This window comes from Vanessa cardui, chromosome 26 (genome assembly GCF_905220365.1).
Source record: "Vanessa cardui chromosome 26, ilVanCard2.1, whole genome shotgun sequence".
Lineage (NCBI taxonomy): Eukaryota > Metazoa > Arthropoda > Insecta > Lepidoptera > Nymphalidae > Vanessa > Vanessa cardui.
Genome location: NC_061148.1, coordinates 6,927,032 through 6,954,722, shown reverse-complemented (window position 1 = coordinate 6,954,722; position 27,691 = coordinate 6,927,032). Strand labels below are relative to the sequence as shown.

At 34.0% G+C, this 27,691-nt stretch overlaps 2 protein-coding genes across 2 annotated transcripts in view; both read left to right on the top strand.

Annotated features, from left to right (window-relative positions):
* The first annotated feature begins 1,862 nt into the window (after positions 1 to 1,862).
* The window catches only part of LOC124540666 (nephrin-like), a 119,032-nt gene continuing 93,203 nt past the window's right edge, over positions 1,863 to 27,691 (top strand). The window contains exon 1 of the mRNA XM_047118333.1: positions 1,863 to 2,046. The gene's annotated coding sequence lies outside the window, so the exon portion shown is untranslated. The remainder of the gene's footprint in view (positions 2,047 to 27,691) is intronic.
* LOC124540667 lies at positions 20,701 to 21,576 on the top strand. The gene has a single exon (XM_047118335.1). It carries the CDS (start codon positions 20,701 to 20,703, stop codon positions 21,574 to 21,576), a length of 876 nt encoding a protein of 291 aa, XP_046974291.1.

Here is a 27,691-nt window from a genome sequence, read left to right as displayed (position 1 = left end):
ACCCAGGCAAGCACCACTGAATATTAATGTGCTTATAATTCATCTCGTGCTCAGCGGTGAGGGAAAACATCGTGAGAAAATCTACACAAATCTAATTTCATAGAAATTTTGCCACGTTTGTATTCCCCCATATGTTAAAAACCTTATCAAAGAGAGAGGAAACCTAAGCCCAGCAGTGGGAAATTCTTGTATTTAAAATCCATAAAAAAACATACACGTATTTCATCATCTATATAACCTTATAACAGCATACCTACGCCATTTTGTTTATAGTCTGTTCCATTCATATGAGAATAAAGCAATATAACATTTGACGTCAAATTGACGCGTTGCTATTGGTCGAGAGCTTGCGTACTCTATGTTATTCACTATGGATTTGTCAAAAAATGGCGCGGGAAAACTTATCGGAACTCTGGAAGTTAAAGTGGTTATAAGTAGTTTAGTGGAATAGCATTTTAATATAAATAAATATAAATTATTCAAGAACTGTTAGTGGTACACGATATATTTGAGCTATTAGGAAATCGCGTGGCGTACTTAAGCCTATGGTTCGTTTATATTCATTCCTTTTTCGTTTGGATTAGACTTTATCTATTTTTTTTAATATCGGACATTAAATTAATTATTGAGCTAATGTAATATGTTAAACAGCCAGGAGTATGGTCAGCTGAATTGTAGCAAATAGAATGTGAAGTGTTACTTAGATATTATTTATTATAGATTTTAAATAAATTACTTTAAAATAAAAAAGTCAATGCAGGTAATTTCTTCAAAAAAGACGACGAGCTTTAAGTCCTGGTTACTGTTGATGTTAAGTAAAGATATAAAATACAAAACGTTAAAATATATAAATGTTAAATGTAAAATAGGCACGAGTAAATGATGTTTTTATTTTAAATTAAATTTAAAAAAATGTTAATCCTGCATGTGTCTAATTTCATCGAAATTCTGTCACATCTGCATTCCATCAACCGGCAGTGGAACAGTGTGGTGGAATATGTTCCAAACCCTCCTTCTACTTTCTTTACTTTTTAAGGCCTTTGTAATATAGTTATTTTTATCTATTAATATATTATTACCACCCGTAGATTTAATTACTATTTAATATGCACATATTAAGGTTATATTAGATCTTGTTTTAATATTATCGTCCGATTTACATTTGCATTATAGCGCTGCTATATGATATTAATAATTCAAAAATAGAACACTTTGCTTACATCCTGTCTCAATAAAATAATTATACTTCAATATTAAATAAATAAATCATATTTATTTTCTATAAATATATAATTCCAAATGATTGATTGAATATAATCATGCTTTATTCTGAGCAATGGTGGGTGTGTAAAAAGAGAACTAAAAATAACGTTCTTTCAGTATTCTCTGAATAATATTTACAGAAGTTTTCATTTTATTAATTTTATGTCAAAGGAACGAATTATAATTTATATTTAAGTACGCTAATGTTAATTAAAAAAAAACTGGCATGTCGACTTTTTTTTAGCTGTCTTATTAGACATAAAAAAAAATTAAGAAATAATATTGCTATGTTATATTGTATGAACAATATATGAAATATAAGGTGAATTTATAGAAATTGCGACATACAAGCTTCTTAGCTTTGTGAAAATTACCTACAAAAACATTTTTCATAACATATAGCTTAAGTTAAATCTTATTTGAATAATTTTTGTACACGTTAATTTCTTTGTTTAATTTAAAAATTCAAATTCCATGAAAACTGGCAATAAATTAATTCTGAAACGTATTATTTCAAATTAGAATGAATTCGAATTTCGAACGACAGAATAAACGTTTAAACAAGCGTCGCCCGTCGGTCGTACTCAGTTGCGCGTCGACGACCGTCAGGTTTGGATGTGTTACGGATGTATTGATTTCCTATACGTCGTGGTTACGCGAGTCGTAATATTTGTTATTAAATACTTAGCTAATGTGTAGTGGATGTGCTTGTGATTTATGTTATATCTTGTGACTGTAAATGAAAATTAATAAATTAAGGATTGCGTGTATATTATATTAAAGGTACGTTCGTAAATACTATTTTTATCTATTATAATATTTTGATTATTACTATTATTACTTTGCAAGTTGACTTTATTTTATCAAGTTCTTTTTTTATTACTGAACGGAATTAATAACAAATAATATTATAACGTTCGTGTTATATATTTATTAGTATACTACATTATTTTTAAGTATTTTGATAGAACGTAGAACGATTTTGTAAAATAAAACTGCTATCAAATTCTAGATTATCATTGATGAATTGAATATGATTTTTGAATATAATTATTGATTTTTTGGTTTACATAAACGTAATATGTATTTTTTATTCATTCGACGATGGAAGGACAACTATTACTAAGATTATAACGGTTTTTATTAACAAATGACTTTAAGGAAATATTTTTGTAATTATTGCATCCTCGACAGTGACGTCATCTATTCCATGATAAGATGCCGTGTTTATATTACACATTTAATAATATTGTCAAACCTTACCTACCTCCTTACTTATTGTTTTTTTTTCTGACGATATAAGGCCTTAACTTTGATACTCCTACTTCTCTAATTGAGAAATGTTAACGGCTGGGATTTGAATTTCGAAGAATCGAACATGTTAATAATTTGATCTTTTGTTTCTCCCAATGCTTGCTGATTTAATGACTACATGGAAAACTGATCACACAGATAATATATGTTGTTTTGCAATACAAATAAACGGTATAAATATTTAACCGTAATACGAGTTAATAGCACCAAAGTAGCCACTGGGCCACTGGGTTAGAAACTTGGAATATGAGAATCGTAAACAAACATTGTGGGTTTTAACGTAGGAAAGTCACGTGCTTCATGTGTCTTGATTCTAAGATTATTAATACATATCAAGATGGTGTCACACTACAAAAGAACTAGCACACGAGCCAACTTTATTATCTTGGTGTGCGTCTCACTCGCCAAACTTAATACTACTTTACTGGTGTGAGTGTATTTTGGCAGACTGTTGGCCACTGTATCCGATGCGTGGAATCAATCATTTGGGGAAATAAACAGAAAATCAAATTATGAATGAGTTCGATACTTCGAAATTCAAAATTCAGCCGTTACATTTCTCAGCGAGAAAGCGAAGTATGTAAGGCCTCGTATTATCAGGAACTTAAAAATATCATCGATTAGTAGGTAGGTAGGTTTAACAATTATGTTAGACGCGTAACAAAAATTCGGCAATTAGTAATGTGATTGTTACCAGCGAGATTTACATGCAATAATTACTATGAATATCATTGGGAAATTCAAAATTGGGACTTAGTCAAGTTAATTTTCAACCGACTTCAAAAAAAGGGTTCTCAATTCGACCCGTATGTTTTTTTTATGTATGTTACGCGATAACTCCGCCAATTATGAATCGATTTGAACGATTATTTTTTTGTTGAATAAGTATTATCAAAAGGGTAGTTTCATGCGAATTTGAAGAAAATATTTCACCCCTAAGGGTGGAAAATTCCGGATGAACTTTTTTATACGCATTATCTCCGCCGATTATGAACCAATTTGAACGATTATTAAAGTCGGTTTTATTTTTTTTTAAAAAGTTATACTTTTAAACAAAATTCCTTACGCTAAAAGTTTTAGCCGCGTATACAATATTTAAATTAAATCTTTACTAACATTATAAAGAGATAAAAATTGTTTGTATGTAGGGGTACATACTACAGTATTATATATAAAATTTTAATTATATTTTTCACTGATTTATTCTACATAATTCCTTTGTGTTATAGGGTACAAATAACTGATATTAATTTTCTTTATTAATAATATCCGTGCGTAGCCGGGGCTCGTAAATTGTATATAATATATCACCGTAAAACAACAGCCTGTAAATTTCCCACTGCTGGGCTAAGGCCTCCTCTCCCTTTGACGAAAAAGCTTGGAACATATTCCACCACGTTGTTATAAAACAGGTTGGTGGAATACAATGTGGCAGAAATTCGATGAAATTAGACACATGCAGGTTTCCTCACGATGTTTTCCTTCACCGCTGAGTACGAGATGCATTATAAAGACAAATTAAGCACATGAATCAGCGGTGCTTGCCTGGGTTTGAACCTGCAATCATCGGTTAAGATGCACGCGTTCTAACTACTGGCCCATTAGGCAACTACATAGTATATGTTAACATGTCTTAAAATTGTTATCTTGTCTAAGTTTTAACAACACTTCGATGTGGTAACCCCAACAAAGTTTGACTTAATTACTACAAATTCGGGTTTCAGCGAATTCGTCTTAGTTTAAGATTCAGTTTAAGCTTGTGGCTGTGGCTTTATGTATGTATGTATGTTGGATGTGAGACATCCCATTTTAACTTTTAGGTACGGAACCCTAATAATCCTCGTTCATAACAAATTTATATATTTTCTAAAATTTAAAGTTGACAACCCTAGCCTTATCAATACATCTATTAACGTACCGCTTATCTCGTGTATTTCTGGGATAGCTTCAAGGCAATTTCACTCTTAATGCCTGATATTTAACGCGATTTAACAGCAGGGTTGAAATACTCGTAGATCTCAGCCGTGATGCCGTTAAAAATGCTATTAGCGAACCTTTACTGAGCGTTCGGTTGCTCGAGTTATTTTTGTGAATGGGTTCTGTTATTCTGCACGCTCAAGTCGAAAACGTCCTAAGTGAAATTCAATTTGTAATAATTGATGACGAATTAAAGACTTATTTTAAATAGATTTTCGAGGATTATCGATGTGTAAATACGTCCTTTTTACACGATTGTTCTAAGAAGGATCGTAATGTTTTTATTTAGGTTTCATGTGTGTGTTTCTTTATCACACATTGATTTTTAAGTTACTGAACAGATTTTGATGTGTGGTATCATCAGATCGTAACATCGGCCAAATATTGGCTATTTAGTATTTTATTTATGTATTTTTTATTTTATGCAATAGGTTGGCGGACTGTGCCACCTGATGGTAAGTGGTCACCATCACCCATAGACAATGGTGCTGTAAGAAATGTTAACTATTCCTTATATCGTCAATGCGCCACCAACCTTGGGAACTAATATGCTATGTCCCTGTGCCTGTAGTTACACTGGCTCACTCACCCTTCAAACCGGAACACAACAACACTGAGTACTGTTGTTTAGCGGTTGAATATCAGTACCTATTTATATATAGTATTGTATGTTTATTGTGTACTACGTTATGTACGGTTTTATTTAATACTAGTACTCGCGAGCGGCTTCGCTGCAAGAAAGCCTATTACCCTTTTTTCTTGTTCAAGTTTGTTTTTTAACAAGTTCCATCAAATTCGGTTCAGCGGTTTGGTCGTGAAAGAGCGACACATAGACAGATTGACAGAGTTACTTTCAAATTTATTATATTACTATAGATTATTTGACATCGTCATTAAATGCTTCTCAAACGCTGTTTACATTTAAGCTATATAGCTTTAATACTCATCCAATGAAGGACCTTAAATACACTGTGCTTTTAATATACACCAATATTGCCCTTCACAGTATGTAATTTAAATTAATTTCTCTGACTTTCGCTGATTAGGTACCACAGACCATCAAATCAAATCATAATAAGCTTTATTTAAGTAGGCTTTTACAAGCACTTTTGAATAGTTAATTTTACAATTAAGTGAAGCTACCACCGGCAAGAAACTCAGTAGTTACTCTTTTTTAACATTTATGTTAAAACAAATGTTTAAAATATAAAACCTTTTCCTTTTCCTTCACCGCCGAGCACGAGATGAATTATAAACACAAATTAAGCACATATATAGTGGTGCTTGCTTGGGTTTGAGCCCGAAATCATCGATTAAGATACACGCGTTCTAGCCACTGGGCCATCTCAGTTCTATAAGGTTATCAGGTGTATAAAAAAACGAGGGGATACTCGAAATATCAGATAAGGTGGGAAGCAATAATTAATTTGAGTGTTTTAGTTCCCGCTCTTGGCAAATAATTGCTTAGGCCATACAGATGTGTTTGTACATGTTTCCGGACTGTGACGCAGGTTTTCCTTGTTAGGGAGAAATGTCAGGTTGTTTTTTATTTTACTTCTATGCGAGATACTATCTGGATCTTATATGAGTCGCTTGTCGGTTGTTGTCAGTAGAATCTACTTTTCAAACCGATAGTAGCAATGTAGGTGGCATTGGCGATGTAAGAAATGGTATTAACATCCACATCAGACCTATTTGCTCGTCTTGGCTATGTATATCCAAAAAAACATCATCATGATTAGCCTGTATTATTCCACTGCTGAACATTTTCTTGGTGGTAGGGCTTTGCGCAAGCCCGTCTGTGTAGGTACCGCCCACTCATCAGTTATTCTACCGCCAAATAACAGTACTCAGTAGTGTTGTGTTCCGGTCTGAAGGGCGAGTGAGCCAGTGTAACTACAGGTACAAGGGACATAACATCTTAGTTCCCAAGGTTGGTGGCACATTGACGATGTAAGGAATAGTTAATATTTCTTACAGCGTCATTGTCTATGGGCGATGGTGACCACTTACCATCAGGTGGCCCATATGCTCGTCCGCCAAACTATACCATAAAAGAAGGCCTCAACCAAGGCGGTTCACTGTGCCATCTTTGGCCCTTTCCATCCATGTTCTTGTCACCTTTCCAAAAAAAATAATGTCATAAGTACTAGAGATCCGCCCTGGCTTCGCACGGATGCAATGCTGATACTGATATATATATCTTTACTATATTGTTTATGTATAATATACAAAAACCTTCCTCTCGAATCACTCTTTCTGTTAAAAAAACCGCATCAAAATCCATTGCGTAATTTTAAAGATCTAAGCATACATAGGGGCAGATAGCGGTAAGCGACTTCGTTTTATACATATAGTATAAAACGAAGTCGCTGATATATATTATGAGGTATATTTGTTTGTACAGTAAAGCAGCCCTACTAAAGTAGGGCTGCTTTACTGTATACACATAATTCCACTATGTAATTTCAGCGTGTATGTCACGCTAACACATTATTAAAAGTTATTCTCAAACTCCTGGCAACGTTACGTTAAATAAAGGTAAATTTTTGGGAGTCCTCAACCTCATCTTAAATTCAACGAAAATTCCCCGTAGCGTTCAAATAAAACTTTGTTTCTCGGCTGCGTATTATTCAGAGAAGAGCTTAGTCTAACTTTATTTGGAGTTTTATTTAAATTTCGTATAGTGGATAACTGACTCGTTGGACGATTAGTAACAGCCTGTAAATTTCCCACTGCTGGGCTTATCCCCCCTTTCCCTTCGAGGAGAAGGATAAGAGCATAGCCACGTTGCTCCACTGTGGTGGATTCACATGTAGCAGAATTTCGATGAAATTAGAAATGTAAAGATTACTTGGCAATGTTTTCCTTCACCGCCGAGCTGGCGATGATTTAGAAAGACAAATTAAACACGTGAAAATTCAGTGTTGCTTGCCTGGTTTTAAACCCACAATCCTCGGTTAACATGTACGCGCTCTAACCCCTGGGCCTTGGGCGATTACCTTATACTAAGTCTAAAAGTGTTACGTTCAACCTCGGCTCTGGCCAATATAAATGGATATTGAAATAAAACTAGTTATAACGGATTTAAATCTCGTACATTAATTATTTTTATCATCCCGACGTTTCGAGCACTTTGCAGCGTTCGTGGTCACGGGTAGTTTTATTTCAATGTGTAATATCTAATATCTCGCGAAAATCTAAGACAACATCATAGAAATGGGTAATTAGGTTTTTCAATAGAGAGATCAATAGCAACTTGGAACCAAAAAGTTGGAATGTAAAAACGGTTTACCTTACATTTGGTTCGGTTTGTTCCGGCTAATCTCTGGAACGGCAAACCGATTCTGACGGGACTTTCACTGGCAGGTAACTGATATAATAAGGGGTACCTAACTTAGGCTACAATAATATATATATTTTTTTTAATTCAAACGCGAACAAGGTCGCGGGCACAGCTTGTTTATACACATATAATACAATACACTTGGATAATTTGGTGTACATAGTTAGCTGTCTGAAATTCCCTTTTCAAAGTTGGTCACCAACCTTGGAAACGATTATGATATTGGGCACATAACACCAACTAATTTCTGCCTTCACTTGAAAAAATCTTGGATATTATAACATGAACCAGAAAAAGGGTTTGCGTCACGTGCGAGGGGCATGTGACAGGGCTTGGCCTTTTTCGGATACGTCGGAAACATCTAACCATCGTGGAGTATTGAAGGGAAATACAATGTGAGCTTTTGGATTCAGTAGATTAAATAATGATCATAAGAATTATCATTAGAGTAATAAAAAATGTATAAATAAAAACTAATATTACGTTTTTTTTTTCAATCAAAGTAAATTTCTTTATTAAATACCAGTTGACGCCCGCGGCTTTTGTTCATTGGTTCGCTTCATTGGTGTTGTCGTGTAAGAACGACAAACAGACAGACATTTATCTGAGAAGATAACAACCTCTTTGTGGAACCAGCTTTCGCCGGCGATTTTTCCGAACCGATACGGTTTGGGAACCTTCAAAAAAGAGCGTACTCCTTCCGTAAAGGCCGGCAACGCCGGTTTTGCAGATGTCCATGGGCGGTGGTGATCGCTTTCCATCAGGTGAGCCTCCTGCTCGTTTGCCCCCTATAACAAAAAAGAACCCGCGATACTTGGTATTATTTACAAATATTAAATATCAAAAGAAATAGCAAGGAGGCTTACATTACAATCCAGTATATGAAAATATTTAAAAAAATAAAGCAGAAAGTTATTATTATAAACCCTTATATTTATTACTTAATGTGGACTAACTGCCTCCAAAAACTTATAATAAATTCAGCAACTTTAGTAATATGTGTTTGCATTATATTCTCGAATATGTACGAATCTTGCGTATTCGGAATTTCTAAGGGCGAAAGACATTCGTTTCCTGAAACCCAATGCCCTTAATACCCTAAATATCAACACCAACCCCCCATAGATAACTCTGGGGATGTGTTGAGACGCGACTTGACACATGACCGACTTAAGGGTAGAATTTATCGTTGGACGGATTTATTAGGTTTCTTCTGATTAGAGTTTTTTTCTTTTCTTTCTATATTTATAAAAGCTAATGATCCACATTCATTCAGCCACGCTAAAAATGAGGTCATGTTTTAAAGCATGCATATTATCCGTGGAATAATTGATAACTCATTTATAATTGTTAAAGATTTTTTGTTTTTTCACTAAAAGTCTATTTGTAATTTTGATTTTTGTTCTCAGGTAATCTCTCTGTACTTTTTAATTTATGAAAAAGAAAAAGTACATAGAGGTAATACGTCCTTCAAAATAAGAAAAAGCTAGTGTAAACTTAAAATAAAGGTAACACAGCTTGTAAATTTCCCACCGCTGATAGTTCAGGCCTGCTTTCACTTTAAGAGTATCTAAGATAAACACCAAGAATGCCTAAAATCTGCTTCTCAACACGTAGGTGAAAACATCTACATGTAAAAGTATTAGTATGAGAAATGTGAAAGAAATTATATCTGTAGCTCGTCCTTCAAACCAATGCACAAATTTAAAACAAAATTTGATGTGAAGCAAGCTTGTAACCCAAGGGAGATAACCTTTTTTTATGTCTATCACTTACAGCACACCCTTAAAACGCAAGCAAAGCTGTTACCATATAACAGAATCATCAATGCCTCTTCCATGCCAAACATTAAATTATAACACCAAATATGTATTCACATTTCCTATGCGAACTTCAAAAAAATATTTAAAAAAAAGTCTTGAAATATTCCTTTGTGCTGACATGAATGAAGAAACTTGGATACGTCAAAGTTGAATAAAACCCAATGCTTTGTGTTGCTGGACACATTTATGTACTTTAAGTTTAGTTTATTTCTGCATTTAATTGAATTTGAATGGATTCAAATAATGTATGTAGATATTAAGTGTTGATGTTTTAATTGGTCTCGATAATAATTGTTGAGTTAATTTAAATGCGCTTGAGTGACCACAGGTACAAGGAACGTGAATTCCCATAATTGTGCCCCACTGACCATGTCCTTCTAAAGCATGATTAATATTTTTTTTAACATTGCTTAAAATCCACGTGTTTGATCTAGACCTATTTAGACGTAGTTTTTTTTCAGTTTGATAAGAAATTATATTAATATTAATGTGAAAATAATTATTTAATCTGTCTGTTATTCTTCCACTAACTGACCCAAATTTGATGAAATTTTAGTATTAAGCAAATTTACAGTTTAATGTTGGAAATTGACTTTATATGCCTAGGCTCAGACGGCCCGTTAAAGAGATAATAAATGAAATTTAAAAAAAAAACAAGTCAATACAATAACACCAATACCTAATTAAAATAATTCCAAAACGTCATATCAGTACGTCACACGTCACGATCATAATACCATTCAAATCTCGATAACATTAGCATTAATTGATAGTTGAATTATTTATTAATAAAATCAACACAAACCGAATAATGACCCAAATAATAGATCATAACGATGACAATGTATCGAAATTGAGCCGTCTCAGCTGAAGAGATTTCCGCTGTCAAAGTTTCGTGATATTATGACAGCCAATGTGTGTTTAGTAAAGCCAAATACGACTGTCAGACTTTGTTTATTTTTTTAGCGATTTCAAAAAAGGTGCAAATTGACATTTCGTATATATTTTTGAAACGAAGTTCTCTTACACGGCTTGTAGTAAGGCGAACTGGCATGACACGTGAAGAAAAAGACTTATCAGGCGACCCTTTCCTCTATTATTTTTTCTGTTTATATAATATGTTTTTTTTTCTCTCAAGGATAAGGACTTTTTAGTTTTTTGATCTTATAATTTCATTTATTTATTTTCTTGTGCGCGCATTTGTTTATGTTTACCCAATAGTCAGGGTCCATCTGAAAATCAGTGCTGTGCATTAGCACAGCTTATACTGAGATGAACCCCTTGCTACCTACACTGTGTTCTTTAAATTTAATTATTTTCTTGTGTATAATCTATGTAATGTATGTGTGTAGCAAAATAAATGGTATTACTAGAGCAAAGGGTTGCCTGATACTTAGATATTCTACCGCTTATCAATAGTAAATACTCAGTATTGTTGTGTTCCGGTTTGAAGGGTGAACTTGGTTCTAAACGGGTTTTGAATTTCACGATACTTATTTTTAATAAAGTTCATTCCCAATTTTTGTGTATGAACCGATTACAATGATTCTCTTTGCTTTTAGTTTGCTATAGTTCTACTTCGGTAACATAGCGATGTGTTACTGTTGATATTGTAATTTTTAGTAGAAACCTTTTTTTTTACGTGTTGCCAAAGTGTTGGTGTTGACGTTCATTTATTTAGCAGAAACGTTTTACGTATTGCCAAACATAAGTGCACACTTTCTTACCTGTCTCTCAGGTCACATGGTAATCCAATAGACCGAAAAGGGTGCAGGCGCAAAACCAAAGGCTTGAAATGCTCTACGAGGCACGGGAGTGTTAACATAGCCGACCTCCGTGCTCCGGGCTTCTAAATTTCAATATAACCACATTCAGACAATAATTTGACAAAGTTCCATATTTTGATGATTTCGTGAAGCTTTAATTTCGATGGTACTCTCTCATGTTTAATCGACTTGACGTATTTATTTATAACATTAATACAAGTAAATATATCTAAAATACAATTTACGTTGGATTACGATTACTAGCCAAAACCTGTCTTATTTAATGGATGGTATAGCTTATTCTGACTTAATAGGGGGTAAGATAAACCTTGGATTTACATATGCATGCGATTTACTAATAGCTCTGCTGTATTATGCACCACAAACAGTGCTTGATTAATATATCTTTATTTAAAATACGAGTACAACAGAATTCAGTACAGGTATTATGTAAGAAGTAACTTGAAACTCGTAGTTATATCACGAGTATGAAATGTCAGAATTTGATAAAGAAAGGAAGAGAGAAAAGTTTATTTAGGACACAGCGCAATTAAAAAGTGTTTTAAAAAAACAAACTATTTTACTACTTAATCTTATAAAACGGAATAGGAAAATATTTTTTTTTAATGGAATAGGTTGGCGGACGAGCATATGGGCCACCTGATGGTCACCATCACCCATAGACAATGACGCTGTAAGAAATATTAACTATTCCTTAAATCTTCAATGCGCCACCAACCTTGGAAACTAAGATGCTATATCCCTTGTGCCTGTAGTTACTCTTTTCGTAATAATAATTTATGACGAGACAATATTTCGACCAATGATATCGCGTCATTTCAATCTGAATGATGTTTATTTGTATACACCCATTGTGGTTGGATAGGCTATACAATATAAAATACCCAACATGAACCCATACAAACCGAAAACACATAATGGCTGTCAGTCTGTCACGCGGAAACCAGATGGAGTTTTAATTAAATTCAGCGTAGTGCAGCTTATATTTTTGGTCAAAATATAAAAGTTATTTTTTGTAAATGAAAGGATTAAACCTTAATCCCTTTTTAAATTAAATCTACAATATAATTTTGTAACAGGCTTGGCAACTACGATGTCAATGAAAAAACGTTTGTTTTCACGTTATCTGTTAAGTTTATAAAATAACTAAATGTTTTTGAAGTGATATTATGGGAAGGTTCGTTAAGTAACGCGTTACGTTTTCTTACACACTACGCATACATACGCATTTGTGTAAATCCGTCTGTATAGCTACAATTTACTAATGACTTATACAGTAACAGCCTGTAAATTTCCCACCGCTGGGTTAAGTCCTCCTCTCCCTTTGAGAAGGTTTAAAATATACACCACTACGCTGCTCATACATAATTATACATACTTATACAAATTAAGCGTATGCAAATTTGAACTCGCAATCATCGGTTAAGATGCATGCGTTCGAATTACTGGGCAATCTCGGCTCAATAACTTATGACTAATGACTTATAGTACTGTCAAACTTAGTAATCTTGTGTTTCCATTTGAAGGGTCATATCTTAATAACCAAGGTTGATGACAAATAGGATTATTCTAGTGTCATTGCTGATGAGCGGTGGCCCATATCCCGAACTAGGGACAGGCAAAGATACTTTCTAAATGATGTTATCATTAGATGCGGTTCACTTACGTGAATATAAATCAACTTCAAACTGAGTTAAGAGAAGGAAGGAACTTTGCAAGGAATAATAAATTTACTCACAGCTTCTAGGAAAGTTTTCACGATATAACATTTTTTTATGTACACTATATTCGGTAACTCATTAATATTCCATCATGTAATGAAATATTTTCCGTACGAAAATAGTTCACATATGATATACTATTTGTTTAAGGCGGCTTCGCTCGTATGAAAATTGGTTAAATTGCAAAATAATTTACAATATTAATGTAAAAACTCTTTGTATGTACCACATTTGTGGTTCGATTTTCGTGGGATAGACGCATATGAACAGGTCATTTAGAATTGTCCAAGCAAATAACAGTTTTCTCTTTCAGGTCAAAGATTTGACCTTGTGCTTTATTGATTGTCATGGCGAAGCGTACGACTGTACTTTCTTGAACTTAAAGGGCTATTCTAATGGTATCAAAGATATTCGTGGGATACAGAATGTTTCTCCTATAGCAAATCCAACGATAACTGTAGCCTCTCTGACATTACGATGGAGTGTTTTCAAAAATCTCCCAAATTCCTCGCGGTCAACTCAATAAAACGATCTTAGTAACAGCCTGTAAATTCCCTACTGCTGGCATAAGGGCTCTTCCATTAAGGAGAGGGTTTGGAACATATTCCACCACGCTGTTCCAATGCGGGTTGGTAGAATGCACATGTGGCAGAATTTTGATGAAAATTTGACACATGCAGGTTTCCTCACGATGTTTTCCTTCACCGCCGAGCTCGAGATGAATGATACACACAAATTAAGCACATATATATAGTGGTGCTTGCCTGGGTTTGAACCCGCAATCATCGGTTAAGATGCTCGCGTTCTAACCACTGGGCCATCTCAGCTCACCAAAAAAAACGATCTTACTCACCAAATTTCATACCCCTAACTTTGATATTCTACTCGGTGATCATGTATCAGTCAGTAAAGACATATTATTTTATATATAAAGAAGATGATAATTTACTTCGTTGAAAAGCCATTTCAAGGTTTAAATTGTGAACGTATAATAACCACAGGCCTGTGCGTGACGTAGTTTTCATCTACTTTAATCATGGAGGCAACTGCTGGGATACTTATTATTGAATTTTTCAGACTATGGGCACGAAAATACAATCAACTATTAAATTATTAAAGTATCAGTCTGTTAATACCACTGCTATCGTAAACCTTCATTCCTTTTTGGAAGATTTTGGACATATGTCCAATGCGCTGCTGTATGTAGTGACGTAAGCACTCATTAAAAATATGATTTCTGGAAATTTCAACTAAAGTGGATACATGTGGGAAGGTTGTTGTATATTTGTATAATTAAAATGCTCTAAAGGGGTATAATAACAACAAGTAATTTTATCCACGATATATTAATTCCGCTATTAAAACAGACATAAATATGCAATCAATTATAATGAGCGGGGATTTATGTTAAAAATTTAAGATTTCCTGGAACTGGGATATATACATATATCGCAAGATTTATTTAATACTAGTTGTCTCTCCGCGGCTTTGTTCGCGTTTTGGGGATGTGGTTGTCATATGTTAGGCAAAGATTAGCCAATGTATTTTCATGGAGTTCATGTTTGATGCATACCAAATTTCATCAAATTCGGTTCGGTGGTTTGATAGTAAAACAGTGACATACAGACAGACAGACAAAGTTTTGATTTTTAACAACGTTTTCTTAATTGAAATAACATTTATTAGTATGATTATTGATTCGGTTATCGGCACCGTATTGTGGGACTCCCGTCACTTCCTCTCGTGGCGTGGTGCGGCGAGCTGGTACTGCCTGGCACGAGAAAAACAAAAGGCGGTGGATTTTGAACGGGCAGGGCAGAAGAAAGCTAGATTGATGGATGGGCGGTAAAAGGATATAATTATATACAATAAGCGGATAAATAATATAAGTGACATAAATTAATGTTATGTGAGTAGTTTTATTACAATAGATTATATTTATTCTAATTTTCTGTAGTCTCAGAGTACTTCAATTTCGTGGAACAGAAAATTTCATACTGATCTCCTTCGTTTAGCCTTTTTAATTTTAAAAAGAAGATCCAATACAGACTTATGGTTGAGCAATTGATGCTTGGTAGCAGCTCGAATGCAGATCAATGGACCGATAATTGGTGTAGATGAAGATCACCCAACTTACTTCACCAAGTATTTACACAAACAAAAATAAAGCACATCGGTTTCAAGCAAAGATACATTAAAAGTATTTTATTCTGTACCTTTAACTTTATCACATCTCGGCGAAATAAGGTAAGAGATTTTACCGAGTGAAATTTACAGAATCGGGTTAAGGATGGCAGTTGCGCGCACTTTACTAATCAAAAGGTTTTATACGATGTACATAAAGTATCTCGTAATTCGTATTTGTATTAATGTTATTAACATGAAACTGTATAATTGTTGGAAACCTGAGATGGTCTAATGGTTAGAACGCGTGCATCTTAACCGATGATTTCGGGTTCCAGCCCAGGCAAGCACCACAAAATATATTATGTGCTTAATTTGTGTTTATAATTCATCTCGTGCTCGGCGGTGAAGAAAACATCGCGAGGAAAACTGCATGTGTCTAATTTCATCGAAATTCTGCCACCAACCCGCATTGGAGCAGCGTAGTGGAATATTTCCAATCCCTTTCCTTAATAGAAGAGGAGGCCTTAGCCCAGCAGTGGGAAATTTAAAGGCTGTTACTTTTTTATAATTGTTACTGAGACACTTGGTTGTAGACTTTGTAAATATCAATTTTTTCACCTAATAAATGATAACTGTGATACTAAAACAAATAAAGACCATAAATAATATTTTTGTTAAACTGGCGACCCGCCCCAGCTTTGCATGGGTGCAATGCTGTTACTAATAACTAAATGTACTAGAGAATTTGTCTATTAATAACATCACATTTGAAACTCTTAAAATTATCAGTGTTTCTTTACTACATATATTGTCCAAGTATTATATACAATAATCTTCCTTTAAATCAATATCTATTAAAAAAGCGGCATAAAAATTCGTTACATATTTTTTTATTCTCTAGATCTACGCATACATAGGGACAGACAGCGGAAAGAGATTCAAAAGTGCTTGTAAAAGCCTACTTGAATATAAAGTATATTTTAATTGATTTATAGTTACAGCACCACAAAACTTGAACAAAATTATACTAAAGTATCGTTAATACCGGAAGAATACCGGGTTTGGGTAGGTATGTACAAAGCCCTACCAATTTAATTATTTAAAAGTCGATAATTTTATAGCGAAATGCTTTTTATTTAAATTAATACTTAATTTATTAAGATTGCAATTTCTTGATGACAATCTAGTCTAAAATGATTCCAATAAGCAGTGAGCAATATTAAAAATGTTTCAGCGTTTTATTAGAAGATAAATATCTGAATAGATTTTCTATTTTGCTAAAGTTATTAAATGAAAATACTTACCGTATTAGATATAATACCGTTTGCTTTTTCATGCAACTTGATTGATTAGCTTGTCTAGCGAGTGATACCATAAATTCTTACGACATTACTAAGATATCTTGGAAATTATACTGACTCAAAATAGCGTAGTAAAAAGCTAATTTTAGAACCAGAAGTAGGATGTAGGCTAACCTCTAAAACAATTGTCTTTAATTTGCAATAACAATCAACCTACCACAAAAGAAAACCAGTTAGTAATCATAAAGGCGATCTTAATGTGTCAGCCGCAAATCACCCGACTCTTTTTTTTTTTAAGGGAAGTTGTGTGACATTACGCAGATGTTGCTTGTTTATTCCAACACTAACTATTAAGTTTGCGTGGGTACTGGTTAAATGGATTTTTTTTAACCAATTATTCCTTTCATCCCAAAAACACTTAATGACTTTATCGTTCTGTACGAAATCCAATAAATAAATATTTGACAACATCACATACATTCCTGATCCCAATGTAAGTAGCTAAAGCTAAAGTCTTATGGACAATCAGAAGTAATGACTGTAACACAAACACTTTTTTTTCATCGTCTCGACCACGAATCGAACCCGGAACCTCATAGTGGTATACCGAAGAAAACCAATATACACACTACTGGACCACGAAGTCGTCATAATAATAACAGTGTTACATGTTTCCGGACCACTGGATACTGATGTCGTATTGATACGATGAAAACTCATTTCTATAATACGTCAGAAACCTACCTTGAAATGTCAGAAAGTGGTAAGCGACATTGGCAATACTAATAATTATAACATTTGAAGGATATATCAAATTAGCTCACTGAAAGTCGGTTTTCGTATGCGATACGAAGTGAGTTCCAACAGCATATCGGTTCTCAGTACTGAATGAATATGTGGAACTTTGAAAAGGGAACAAACTTTTGGAAAATCTTACGTAACATCTACATGAAATCAACTTCAATGGAGTTTCATTTACTGAAATCAAACTTGTGATACGGCTTTATATAACCCCGTCTTTGCGAGTAATGGTCAGTTATTATTATTATATATTAGTAGTTAGCAGAACTTCTGTGAAAGTATCTCGTATGAAACGCAGCAAACGACACCGTGCTCTGGTTCGTAGACGAGTATTCTATATAGTTAGCTGTCATATATTTATCACACATATTTTTCCTTCATTAAAAGTATAAGATCTAGGTCTATTGCCTCTGCTGGTGACAGGAGGGCTCGTTAATTTTTGCCCAGTGGATCAGCATCACGATTCAACTGAGAAATGCTGCAAGCTACTTGCTGTTCAGTGTTACATATTAGAAATATCAAACTGTCAATAAAGCTTGCGTTTTGATGCGAAAAAAAAATTTTTTTTGTAACCTAAACTGTATAAAATGTTATGAAATAAATTCCTAACAACTTGGTTGAGCGAACAATAGGCGGGTTGTATCTGAATGAAACAGGAATAAGCTAAAATGTAGGTCATATTTATTTTAAACGTTATATAAAATTTACATTCATATAGCACAGATTTATAAAACAAAAGCCATATGCTTTGAACACTATAGTGGTAAAACGAAAGAGAATACAAAATCAAATCGTCATTATCATTATCCAATTACAGTTGGACATAAGCCTTTCTCAAACTGCGACAAAGGTCCTCTCCGCTATCTGCATCCAGTCAGCTCCCATTATCCTCTTCAGGTGATCCATTTGGCACCAGCCCACTGCCACTTCAGCATGTCAGTAATGCAAACTATGTCGGTAGCTGCGGTTCTTCTCCGAATGATTTCATTTCCAATTTTATCCATAAAATTTAAGGACTAGTCCTCATAGTAACAAATTATTAAATTTTGAGTTTGTATTCGATTTTGTTGCGTAGCTCCAATGTTCCGTGCGCTGAGTTTATAGCGTGAGACAAATATTACAAAAGTTGAAACTATATTCAAATTATACCAATTGACCCATTTATACCCTTAGAAACTACTTATTAAGAATCAAAAAGCTAGTTTAGGGTACTTAGGGCAATTTCGTAACATAAATGCTTGTTATACATGACTGATTTTCTTGCTGGCTCTTCTCGGTAGAATCTACTTTTCGAACCGGTGGTAGCTTCAAATGACGATTCAAATGTGATTGTAAAAGCCTTCTTGAATAAAGTATATTTTGATTTTGATTTGATTTTTATATATTTTGTGTGTAATATTAAAATAGCCTAAGTGGGTCATTTTCAGAATCAATTTTTTGTCGGTAACACATTTGTCTTTAAGGATGATTGCCGGTTTAATTTCTGTCACCTGTCGGTAAGTTCTATCGTAATTAATTTATCATAATTGGAGTTTCTAGTTCCGGGCAAAATCCTCATCTCTTTTTTTTTTTAACTTGGCACATTATTGATGAGATGACCCAGTGGTTAGAACGCGTGCATCTTAACCGATGATCGCGAGTTCAAAGCCAGGCAAGCACCACTATATATATATATATATATATGCTTAATTTGTGTTTATAATTTATCTCGTGCTCTGCGGTGAAGGAAACCTGCATGTGTTTAATTTCATCGAAATTCTGCCACGTGTGCATTCCACCAAACCGCATTGGATCAGCGTGGTGGTATATGTTCCAAAACCTCTCCTTAACGGAAGAGGAGGCCTTATCCCAGCAGTGGGAAATTTACAGGCTGTTACTTTACTTTTACATTATTTGAATGCGTGATCGATGTTTTCACCGTAGCGTACAAGGTGAATTACAGTACACGAATTAAGCTCACGATTTAAATGGTGCTTACTCCGGGTTTGTGCTTAAAATTATTAGTTTAGATACACGTCTTGTAATCACTGGGGACTCACTCTTCCAAGAATACATATTTTCTAAGAAATACGAATATAGTAATCATTAATTATTTTAATTACCAAGGATTTTAAAATAAAATCCTTAATTAGTCGATCGTATAACTTAGTACCCAAACGGCTAAATTATAATATGCAAACGTCAAAACAAAGGCTTATGTTGTGCTTAATTTACCACATTTATTTTACGACGTAAAATAAAAGGAGATTGGTCGATACGGGCGAGATTAACGTTACAAATTAAGAAGTAAGCATCGTTGACGTTGTAACCGATAGCTGGCCTTTTATTAGGTACGTTAGGTGATCGTAAAATCGGTGATATTTTTTTTTCACTGGTAACATTATAATTGTATATTCAGTGACTATAATCTTATGGACATATTTCCTTTTAATTTTAATCTAATTGGGCAAATTGTGTAATATTATTGATTCAGTTACATATAAATAATACTAATGATTAGTCTCGTTCTTGTTGGTAAATTTGACGCTAGATTTGACATAAATACGAATTTTAATATTGTTTTTTTTTCATTGTAAGTGTAATAAAAAAAAGATAACTTCAAAATATATAGCACTTGGACGACCTCCATGATCGAGTTGTGTGTACACCGGTTTTCATGGGTACGCCACTCTGAGGTCCCGGGTTCGATTCCCGGCCGAGTCGATGTAGATTACCATTAGTTTTCTATGTTGTCTTGGGTCTGGGTGTTTGTGGTACCGTCGTTACTGCTGATTTCCATAACACAAGTGCTTCAGCTACTTACATTGGGATCAGAGTGATGTATGTGATGTTGTCTCATATTATTATTATTATTAGTACTGAATATCAATGTTAAAATTATAATTGAGAACCTATCCTCTTCCTCTTTGGATAGCTTACTGAGTGCACGTGTCTGTGACTGTGAATTGTGTTAAATTTTATATATTCATATACTAAACATTATAAATCCGATCAATAAATAGGAGCGCATGACCAAACAAGAGGTACACACTCATTACTGCGCCTAGTACTTTTGTGCACTACGCTTCGGAATTACAACTTATAAGGCCACGCCTACCACGCTACGAAGTATCTGCAAGCGCAACGAGATTCTATCGTTTGCTTGTACCGCTTCCGAAATCCTGTTGCCCTGGTACTTGGACCTCCTCTTGAACGAAAAATACGAGGTATTATTTATATATTTATTCATTAACTTGAAAAATGCCAATTGAACATTCTCCACCAAAAACACCTACTACTATGCTGCAGCATTCTCAATCCTCTCCGGATATAACTGTAGACCAGAATGTAACAACAAGATCACAGAGATTAAAGCGTAAGCAGGGAGATGACTTGGAATATTTTATAAAAAAATTTGAAAATATGTTCTCCACTTGGACAGCCACACAAGACGCTAAGTATGAATCACTGCTGAGTACTATTAACATGATCAAAGATCAAAACTCACAAATTTCCACATCAATTGAATTCATGAGCCAAAAATATGATGAATTAAAAATTAAATATGACTCACTACTGCAAGAAAAATTAGAAGTCAAAGCACAAATAAGAAATTTGGAGGGAAAGGTTGAATTACTGGAAAGAAGAAGTCGCGCCACCTGTGTAGAAATCCGAAATATTCCAAATTCAAAAACAGAACAAGCGCAGGAATTGCATGATATTGTGAAATCACTTGGAAATGTACTCAAGGTCGACATCGACCCTCAGGAAATTCGAAACATTCACAGGGGATATTCAAAGAATGAAACATCTAAACCCGTAATTGTGGAATTTTCAACGGTAAGCACGAAGGATAAAATATTGCGATCGATAAAACAACTCACGAAGGACAATAACGGTGTCAGACTGAACACCATGCACCTGGGCCTCGATGGACCTCAAACAACAATTTATATATCAGACTTCCTTACACCGAGCATGAAAAGACTGCATTTCATGGCTAGAGATTTCGCTGCGAAAAATAATTACAAGTTCTGTTGGGCCACTCCAGGTAGTATATGTTTACGCAAAAAAGAAAATGAACCCTCAATTCCTTTAAAAAACGAACTAGATCTCAAACGCTTGCAAACTACTTAAGCGACTCGCGGTCCTTAATGTTGTATCTTTTTATTTTAATTATTACTAATCTTATGAATATGTACACATTTCACACTCACACAAACATATCACAAACACAATGCTCATTCTACCTATTTAACACATTCACACAATACGGTCAATCGATATTAAAAATGTATACTATAGTAAGTAGATATACAGCTTTTATGTCTATGCTCATAATTAATTTGTTCAGTTATATTCGTACTCAACGCAAACGGGCTTACTGTGAGTATAATTTAAGATACACCATAAATTCCCTAAATTATCTTAAAATATTATTTTTTAAAGCACAATGGCAGATTTACATAATATAAATAATATTGATAGTTTTGAATTAACAGACTTAATATGTTGTGAACCAGAATATTGTAATACCTTAATTTTCGAATCCTAATGCTTATCTTAAAATATTGCAACAAAACATCAGAAGCGTATATAAAAAATTTAATAGCCTAAATGTGTTACTATCGAGATTAAATCTCAACTGTGACATTATTATATTATCTGAATGCTGGCTTTCTAACGTCACAAATCTTCCAAATATCCCGGGTTACACGAGCTTTAGTACTTCAGTTAATTACAATCAAAATGATGGTGTCATTGTAATTTTAAACAATAATATTGTTTTCAAAGTTGAGGAGCCCATCATGTTAGAGGCAAATTGCCTAACGATAGGAATAAATGAAGATACGGTGATAATTGCTATATACAGCTCCCTAGTTTCCACCAGCTAGATAACTTCATCCAATCCCTACACAACTTGCTCAAGCAGCTTTCGTCTTATAAAAATATATTATTAATGGGAGACATTAATATTAATATTGCTGAATTAACCCAGGACACTTCAAATTATCTTGAAATCTTGTCATTTTTTGGTTTAATCCCGGCATATTACAAACCTACTCGAATGAACAGTTGCTTAGATCACACAATTGTTAAATCAAAACTACCCTCTTTTACATTTATTTTAAAAACAGCTATTACTGATCATGAACCAATTTTATTTTGTTTGAAGAAAAATACGAATAATATTAATAATAAAATAAAACACTCTCATAAATTAAATATTGAAACATTAAAAAATGATTGCAAAAACTTAGATTTAAGTGGTATATATGATATTAATAAAAATCCAGATCAGTGCATGAAGATATTTATAGATCTCTTACAAACTATTATTTTGAAAAATACTCTCACAAAAAAACTTCCACGAAGTAAAATCATAAAAAAACCCTGGATAACCATAGGTTTGCTGAAATGTATAAGAACGAGGGATAGAATGCACTACAAATTAAAGAAAGAAGTAAATAATGAGACTCTAAGAATAACATACAAACGTTATAGAAATTTCTGTAATCAAATTTTAAAAAAATGTAAACGGGACTACGAAAGAAACGAAATTAAAGCAGCTGGAAATAATAATAAAAAAATTTGGAATGTAATAAAAAATATTAATCACTTAAACAAAACGACAAACCCACCATTTGAACTACTAAATATAAATAAAACACCCCTTGAATCAGTAAACTCAATAAATTCTTTCTTTGCGAATATAGGTGCAGATCTGGCAATAAAAATAACCCTAAACCTTCCACCCGCAATAACCAACGTCCATAGTACATCAACCAAAAAGAGTTCATTTGTTCTCTTAGATACTACTGAAGATGAAATACGGAGTTATATCATCAACCTAAAAACAGACTGTAGTCCTGGCTGGGATGGCATCTCCTCTAAAGTACTCAAATGTTTAAATGAATTTATTGTGACCCCACTGACCTACATATTTAATAGATGTTTATCCGAAGGTGTATTCCCCATTTCTCTTAAAAAATCCATCGTTAAACCAATTTTCAAATCCGGAGACAGAAACATAGTATCAAACTATCGCCCTATTTTGATATTACCTTCCCTCTCTAAACTACTTGAAAAAATTATAAATAATAGGCTTCTGAAATATTTGGAAGATAAAAAATTACTATCTGATTCACAATATGGCTTTAGGAAAGGAAAATCAACATCAGATGCAGTTCATTCCCTCACAAATTACATTGTAGATAAATTAGACAATAAAGAAAAATGCCTTACAATTTTTATAGATCTTCAAAAGGCCTTCGATACGGTGTCTTTTAATAAAATGGTTCAGAAGTTAGAAGTTTTAGGTATAAGAGGTAAACAGCTACAACTTTTTGAAAATTACTTGCAAGATCGCTCCCAGCAGGTTAAAATAGGTGATGTGATTAGCAATGAGAGTCCTATCACCTATGGGATTCCCCAAGGCAGCATTTTAGGCCCAACTCTATTTCTGTGCTATATAAATGAGCTTTGTAACCTTAATCTAAGCAAGTGTAAAATAATATCATACGCCGATGACACCACTCTTACATTTCATGGTAAAACATGGAATGAGGTATTTTTATTAGCACAAGAGGGTTTTAATACGGTTAATCACTGGATGGCTTTAAACACTCTCACGCTTAATCCACAAAAAACTCAATACATAACCTTCTTTATACGCAACACCTACCGTAATAAAATTCTACATGAATTAATAGCTCATTCCTGCAATCAAAAAAATCACATTACATGTAACTGTCCCATGATTAACAGAACCGATCAAACTAAATACTTAGGTGTTACAATCGATCAGAACCTCACCTTTAAAGGGCATTTAATGCAAATAAGTCAAAAAATTAGAAAACTCACTTATATCTTTAAAAATTTAAGAAATATCGCTGACTGGAGACTCGTCAAGACTGTTTATATATCATTATGCCAATCTTTAATAGCATATTGCATATCAGTTTGGGGCGGCTCGAATAAAACGCTCATAATTGGCTTACAGATGACGTAAAATCCTTGCAAAATAAAAAGAACGCCGCTAAAGCTAAATATAAGTGTAATGCGAGCGACGTAAATCTGGAAAAATATAAGAAAGCTAGAAATCACTGCAACAGGATTTGTAGAGACGAACAACGACGCCACATTCATAAATCTATTTTAGAGGAAGATGACACAAGTAAAGTCTGGAAATTCCTTAAATCACTTGGAGTTGGGAAAGCTAGTCAAGAAAATTACTCTCAATACTGTGACCTCGATCAGCTTAATCAGCATTTCTCATCCTCGGCTGTTATAGATGGAGCCACGAAATTAAGTACAATAAATCAAATTCTTGCTTCATCCACTCCAGATTTCTCTCCTTTTGTTTTTAGTCTAATTACTGAAAGTGATGTTAAGAGAAACATCTTAAGTATCAACTCTAATGCTGTTGGTTCTGACTGCATTAGTCGCAAGATGATCATTCCTATCCTTGACCTTTTGACACCTATAATCACGTCCATTCTTAATCACTCTATAACCACGGGTAAATTTCCCTCTGCATGGAAAGATGCTCAAGTGATTCCTATACCTAAAAAACCCAACCCTTCCTGTGTTACTGATTATCGTCCAATATCTATTCTCCCTTTCCTCTCCAAAGTCCTAGAGCGACTGGTACATCAACAGTTAAGCTTATACCTTTCCAAAAATAATCTTTTAAATCCTTTCCAATCCGGCTTTCGTCATGGTCACAGCACGACTACTGCATTAGTCAAAATTACCGATGACATTCGTTTTGGTATGGATAAGCAGCGGGTGACTGTGTTGACATTGTTGGACTTCAGCAATGCGTTTAACAGTGTTGACTATGATATTCTGCTGGCTTTCTTAAGGTCTCTTAACATATCTCCTAAAGTAATTGACTGGTTTCATTGTTACTTGGATGGGCGTCGGCAACGTATACGTGTTAACGATAATTATTCCAACTGGTGTGTACTAAATGCTGGCGTCCCCCAAGGTGGCGTGTTGTCCCCTCTTTTATTTTCAATATTTATTAACTCCATAACTAAACATCTATCTTCTCTCTACCACCTGTATGCTGATGATCTTCAGCTATACCTAACGTCGCATGTAAATGACTTACCAAACTCAATAAGCATAATCAACAATGACTTAGCACACATTTCTCATTGGAGTAAAACTCATGGTCTAACAGTTAATCCAACTAAGTCGCAGGCCATTATAATTGGTAGTCAAAAGTTATTACCGAAAATTGATTGGACTAATCTACCACCTGTGAAATTTGATGGAGTTCTTATTCCTTTTGAAGACAAGGTCAAAAACTTGGGCATAATCTTTGATAAAACGTTATCATGGATTCCGCAGGTTACCGAAGTGAGTAGAAAGATGTTTTCGGCGATTGGTTCTCTGCGTAGGTTACAATACTTTTTGCCCATACCTACCAAAATTACGTTAGCACAAACTCTCCTATTACCAATCTTAGATTATGCCGACGTATGTTATCTCGATTTAAACGAGGAGCAACTAAATAAACTTGAGCGCATTCAAAATCTCTGTATACGGTTCATATTTGGGCTTCGCAAATATGACCATGTTTCTGAATTTCGCAAAAAGCTCAAGTGGCTTCCAGTCCGCCTTCGCAGGAATACTCGTATTCTATCATTTCTTTACTGTATCCTATTCAATCCAAAAGTTCCTCTTTATTTAAAAGAGAGATTTAAGTTCCTTGGCGCTTCTCATTGTCGCTCTCTGCGCTCCGAGGATAATTTAATTTTGAGTATCCCTTCTCACTCTTCAATTTGTTACTCAAAATCTTTTACAATTAACGCAGCACGCTTATGGAACTCCTTGCCCTTAGCGGTACGTCGAGCTAAATCCCTTGAAATATTTAAACGTCGCATTTTCGAATATTATATTGATACTTGAAATCGTATTTTCATCCCTTACCTTTCTCCTCCTCCAATCCTCATTTATTTTAAAATTGTGTGTATGTTTTTCTTACTAGTTATGTGTGTATTTTCTCATTATATATGTATGTATTATTTTTACTACTTTATTATGTTTGTATTATAGTACACCTCCACCCTAAATTTATTTATTTATTATAATGTCCTATGCCAACCGGTTGCCTGGAAGAGATCGCTCTTTTAGCGATAAGGCCGCCGATTGTATACTGTATAACATTGTTTATTTTATTCTGTTTTAAAATTTTATGTACTTTGCTTGGTGTACAATAAAGTATATTTCATTCATTCATTTCATTCATTCATTCATTCATAATTGAGGTGGAAAGAGCTCAAAGAATGTTGCTTAAAGTAGCTCTCTCTAAGCCTCGCTTATTCCCAACTGTAAATGTATATAAGGAGGCAAATGTTCTATCTGTCAGAAAACTTTACATACAAAATATGATTTTAAAAAAACACTCAATGATAAATACATCACAAATAGATACAGTTGACTCAAGAAGATCTTATGAGGTCTGTGAAACTCAAAGAGTTCAAACTTTTTTTGCCCAAAAATTTTATAATTTTAAAGTAGGAAGGCTGTATAATAAGATAAATAGAATACTTACAATCTCAAATTTAATTAAATTCTCATGTAAGAAAAAACTAACTGATTGGCTATTAACACTTGACTATGATGAGACAGAAAAAATAATAATGTAATGGCTATACATAACCACGATCCGACTAACTCACACACACACACACACACACACGCACACTCTCGCACACACACACACACACACGCACACACACGCACGCTCACACACACACGCACGCACACACACACACACACACACATACACGGAAATTCGCAGATGCGCGCACACATACAACAAAGTCACGAACATAAATTACTTTTCATTTTACTTGTCTTTATTTCATAATTTACAATGTCTATATCATGTTTGGTCTTTTTCATATTACATGTAATTTTATATAACAAATTGTTGATATCCTAGAGGTGGAGCCAGGAGACCCTTAGCACAGGGCAACCTAGTTTGGGCTCCTGTCTCCCACACATTATTGTACTTATTATTAAGATACGTTTAAACTGTAATATATGTAATGTGGGAGAGAATAAAAAAAAAAAAAAAAAAATAAATATCAAAGTCCACAAAAATGACTCCTGTATTCCATTATTATTTTTAATCTGTGGAGTAAAGGTAAAAAAATAAGCTCGTTTAAAAATCGATTAACAAAATGAATTAAGCTAACTTAAATGATAATTCTTGGTACGATATAAAATGTAA

Coding starts and splice junctions, on each gene's coding strand:
- LOC124540667 (XM_047118335.1), top strand. CDS start 20,701: ATGCCAATTGAACATTCTCCACCAAAAACACCTACTACTATGCTGCAG.